The sequence below is a fragment of the Penaeus vannamei genome, chromosome 21, assembly GCF_042767895.1.
Source record: "Penaeus vannamei isolate JL-2024 chromosome 21, ASM4276789v1, whole genome shotgun sequence".
Lineage (NCBI taxonomy): Eukaryota > Metazoa > Arthropoda > Malacostraca > Decapoda > Penaeidae > Penaeus > Penaeus vannamei.
The window spans coordinates 4,978,614-4,983,613 of record NC_091569.1 but is presented as its reverse complement, the minus strand read 5'-3'; the positions used below and the strand labels follow the sequence as shown (position 1 = coordinate 4,983,613).

Below are 5,000 nucleotides of genomic sequence, written 5' to 3'. Positions count from 1 at the left end.
GGGTCGGGAGAGGGGAGAGGAGGGGTGGAAGAGGGAGGCGGGGAGGGGAGAGGAGGGGGGGTGAGCAGGGTAAGGATGCCTGGGATGAAGTTATTGCATAGCTGTTTATTCCCAGCCAGGCTAGTTGCTCGCGGACCACAGTGCCGGGCGGACGTACACCTCTCGCTCGTCTGCTCCTCGCCGCCACACCGCTTGGCCACGGCTCGCGCGCTGTCTCCGCTCTCGTTCGTCGCTTTGTGTCCCCGAGTTTTTTAAGCTTCCGATTGACGAACAGTTTTCACCAGCCCTCGTTTCGAAAGTGTTCCGAAGACATTGTTCCGTCGTGTGAGAAAGAGTCGGAAAAAAAAGCGAAGAGAAAAGAAAGAAAAGAAATATTATTCGCTGACGAACAGTTCTCGCCACTCGATGTGACGGTTTTGTGAAGTTAGTCATTGACTTGTTACCGCTAATATTCCAGTCAGCGGCCCCATTTGATTTTATTCCCAATGCATTAGACATCAAAACCGACCAAGAAATTGATGGGGATTGATGAGTTCTCCCCACGCCGAGTTGAAGACTTGACCGAAGAAAGAAACCAAGCGGACAAGACCAGATTTTGAAGACGTTCAGACTCTAAAACCTCCCCGATGTTAGCGTTAGAAACCCCAATGGATCTGTTTCACGTAAGTTATTAGAAACAAAAACATAATTATTGTTGTTGTTGTTGTTGTTAGTGCTATTATCATTATTTTAACGTAGACAGCTGACTCCTCTAAGTCCCCTGCTTAGAGTAAGAGTAATTTACACGCGCAGTTAGGTTTTCTGAAGGGTTCTTAGCGCAAGGAGAGAGAGGCTAAGGAGCTGTACGATTCGCCGCTGACGGGAAGTTGTCTGAAACAGCGTGCACGGAGTTTCGCGATAACGGACCAGAGTAGGAAGTCGTAGGTTATTTTTGCTGTTCTTTTTTCCCCGTTTTTTTATTTGTTTTTATATTTATTTATCCCTTCTCCCCTTCCTGTATACACCCTGCCCACCCCCTCCCCCCTCCTCCCTAAATATTCCAGATCTCCCCCCCACCCCAGTATCTATCCCCCTTCCCCCCCCCGCTTCCCCCTCTCTCTCTTTCGGCTGAAACAGATATCGCACAAAATTTGAGTTTATTTTGCTGTCCACTTGGCCGGGTTGGTGTGTGTACTTACATGTATTTTAAGAGGATCAGCAAAGCGTGTAAAGAGGGGAACGTGCTGGAGTAGCCACTAGCACCAGCACGAACGCCGGGCATCAGTAAATAAGCGACAAACACGAACGATTGTGGGAAGTAAATATATTGGTGAAAGAGGAAGAAGCGAAAGAGAGAGAGAGGTAGAGAGATAGAGATAGATTGAGAGTGAGAGACAGCAAGCGTAGGAGAGAAAGAGAACTTGTCTCAACGGAGTGGGGACGAGAAGAGAGAAGAAGAAGAAAGAGAAAAAGAAAGACAGAGAGAGAAAAGATAAATAATAATCCCACTGCATGAATATCCAACAGGTAGGTGATGGCGGCCGTGGTCACTCCGTCTCCGCTGCCGCTGTACTTTTGGGGGACTTCAACTAAATGAAGCTCGGGGTTTCGGCACACGCTTGAAGTTGGGCGATGTGTTATTTATTTATATTTTATATTATATGTGAAGAGAGTATTGTAAGCGAAACGGTGAAGGGTTGTGTTCTAACGAGAAGGAGCGGCCTCAGAGAGATTGATCACCTACGTGCGTGGCATGAGGTAATCATTTCCACATAGATAGAGAAATAAAACAACATGCGTTAAGTACAGACGGATGGTAGACCGAGAATATGGGGCGGAGGGAATGGTAAAGGGGATGGGAGGAGGGAGAGGGATGATAAGACCCCCATCCTCCCTCCCTCCCTCCTTCCCTCCCTCCCTCTCTGAGTCCCTCCGCGCCGCCGTGAGTACACAGGAGTTGATGTTACAAATATCCCGAAGGGAAACAGGGGGTGGGGTTGGTGGAGGGCCCCGGGAGGCGCGGAGGGCCGGGGGTCAGAGCGAGGGGAGAAGGGAGCGAAAGAGAGGGGAGAGGGAAAGAGGCGTTACGAGCGGGTGTCAAAGTAGCAAGCAGGTGGAGGCGACGTGGGTGGGGCGCCAGACTTGCATGTGAACGGATCATGCAGCAGAGGGGAGGCGGCGTTGCATGCGGGGCGAGGGCAGAGGACTACTTCTGCGCGGAGGTGAATCATGACGCTAATTTTATTCATGAGCTACAGATCCAGGAAAGTGATTTATCACTACACGTACTTATTTGATTTCCCCCATTAATATTAATTTACTATCCACTTTTTTGTGTGTGTGCGTGTGTCTAGCAAACACATGATAATCCGTATCTTTCCATCAACAGCAGCAGCAACAGCAGCTGGCTGAGTTGGGTCGCAAACAGCTGGAGCAGATCCTGCAGCAGCTACAGGAGCAGCTGCAGGTCAACCTCATCCAGCAGACGCAGCTCATGCAGACCGCAGACAAGGTACGTCACGTCGGAGGATCTTCCGAATGCGGTCTAACCGAGTTCCGATCGGAGAATCAGATCGCCTTCGCAGATATCAGTATCCAGGGCTTATCTTATCAGCATGATAGCGAACACAATTAAGCCTTGCATCTCCGTATCCAAGATGTTCGGATCGCGAGTCACAGTTCTCGCTCGGCGGTATGGCGCGCCCCTTGACATGCGGTGTAGTACAAGTGCCTAAAAAGCTACAAGCGCCGCCCGGCTTGTTTTCAGTCTCGCATCCTAGAGATTAGATGTGTAAGCGATCACGCAGTACAAGGGGCATGTCAAACAACGACAAAAATTGCGACAGTGGAGTAACGATGACGGTAATAATGTCAGATCGATTTCGACCCCGCGCTCTCCCTATCGTATATTAGTTGCTTATCTCAGCCTCTTCGTTGTGAGGAATACGTAACCGAATAACGAACGGGATGGAGGGAAAATAACACGGTTTCAGATCAAGCCTTTTCGAGGAGATCCGATTCGGGCAGCGGGCGGGGAGAAGGGCGGAGAGAGGAGCGTGTGGGCGGGTAGAAGAGGATGAGGGCGGGCTGGCGGGCGGGCGGGCGGGCGGGCGGGATCCGGAGCTCTCTCACTCTCCCCCACCGTCGAGGCTGCTCAAAGTTGACATCGATAGTGTTCCGTGAACGGTTTTGGTTGAATCGATACCTTCGCCGGGACTCCATTAGTGGGCCCTGATCGGGGTGTAAATGTCAATGGATGAGGCCTTCGTCGTCGTCTTCTTCTTCTTCTCCTTCTTCTCCTATTTCGTCTTCTTCTTCTGTCGTCTTATTCTTCTATTTCGTCTTCTTCTATTTCGACTTCTTCTTCGCCGACGTCTTCTTCTCTTATTTCGTCTTCTTTTTCTTCTTCGTCGTCGTCTTTTCCTTCGTCTTCTTTTTTTTTTCTTGGTTGATCTTCTTTTAATCCTCCCTTATCCGCGCACCCTTGTGAATTTGAAGTTCTAACTCCTTGTCTTCTCCGCCTTCGCCTTCGTCTTATTCTTCCCCCAGCTCTTCTTCCTTATCCCTAAAACCAGAAAAATAAAAGATCGAGAAAAGATCATTTGTAGTGCGAAGACGTTCCCTCTCTCTCTCCCTTCTCTCTCTCTCTCTCTCTCTCTCTCTCTCTCTCTCTCTCTCTCTCTCTCTCTCTCTCTCTCTCTCTCTCTCTCTCTCTCTCTCTCTCTCTCTCTCTGGACACGATAAAAGATAGCGAGAAGGCCGCGGAAAAGGTAATCAGTACACTCCGACACAGGTTGCGATAATACACTGACTGACTATCAGCGAAATTTTCACGTCAGCAAGTGATATTGGAATATGCAATAGAGAGAGAGAAAAAAAATTATATGTTTTGGATTATTCTGTTTCTTTTTTTTTTCTTATGATTATTATTCTGGTTTGTTATAATGTGTCTCTTGTGATCGTGGTCAAGATTTTAGTATCAGTGATAATGATATTAATGCTCGTAATAATGAATCGCCGATAACGATGAATGGCGATGAAAATCACTCTTAAAAAGTCGCTAATAAAAGGAGTAGTTGAAGCGAAAGTAATTAAAATATCAGCGTTTAACTATTTCTCTCGGTAATCGGAGAAAAATACAACATTTCCGAAATCTTTGAAAGCGGTTTCAGAACGCGCCGCTGAAGTGAAGAAAGGAGAGCTAATGTGCAAATATTTATTTACCTTTTTTCAGCGAATGAGAGTCGGGAACATAGATAATTAATGTCATGGGATACTACTGAAGTGATCGAGGTCTATAATGTGTATGATTTACGGTCGTATGATGTAAGATACGTATGTATAGCTAAGGGTATATATGTAATCGAGGTATTAATATTGATAGTAATGGGAGTATTGATATTAGTTATAACGATCCATGTCGTAGTCCTGGCAGTGCGCGCTAGAAAAGAGAATAATGATTTTTATAATAATATTAATGAGGATGATGTTGAGGATAATAATGATAATATTAATGGTAAAAAGTATGACTGATAATGATAATAATAGTAATGATAATAGTACTACTACTACTACTAATAGTAATAATAATAATAATAATAGTAATAATAATAATAATAATAGTAATAATAGTAATGATGATAATAACTACAATTACATGATAATATCACAGTTTTAATCATCAAAATGGTCTTTGTCGCGCGTTACAAATTGTTTCGGGAGCGGCGTTGAAACTCTGCGGTCTTTGCACGCCGGGTTTCGGGGCCCGCGCTGCAACGCCCAGATTCCCCTCAAAAGAAAGAAAGAAAAAAAAAAGGGTTGTGAGAAATATTTACCTGCTAGGATTATACTAATTAGCGATACCATTTCCAAATGCTGGAATTATGTGGTAGCATTGTATAATTTTTTTATATTTGTGATTCTTAGATTTTTTTTTCAATGGCCGGGAAAGATTATAGAGTCGAATCTCGTTTTTTAAAAATACGTACGATTAGTTCAATTTATTATTATTGATGACTTAA

At 45.4% G+C, this 5,000-nt stretch overlaps 1 protein-coding gene across 1 annotated transcript in view; it reads left to right on the top strand.

The window, feature by feature from the left end:
- The window catches only part of FoxP (forkhead box P), a gene marked incomplete in the record, with an annotated part of 360,469 nt that overhangs the window by 309,787 nt on the left and 45,682 nt on the right, over positions 1–5,000 (top strand). Inside the window, 1 exon segment of the mRNA XM_070135793.1 lies at positions 2,369–2,491. Within this exon segment, the coding sequence (XP_069991894.1) occupies positions 2,369–2,491 (123 nt within the window).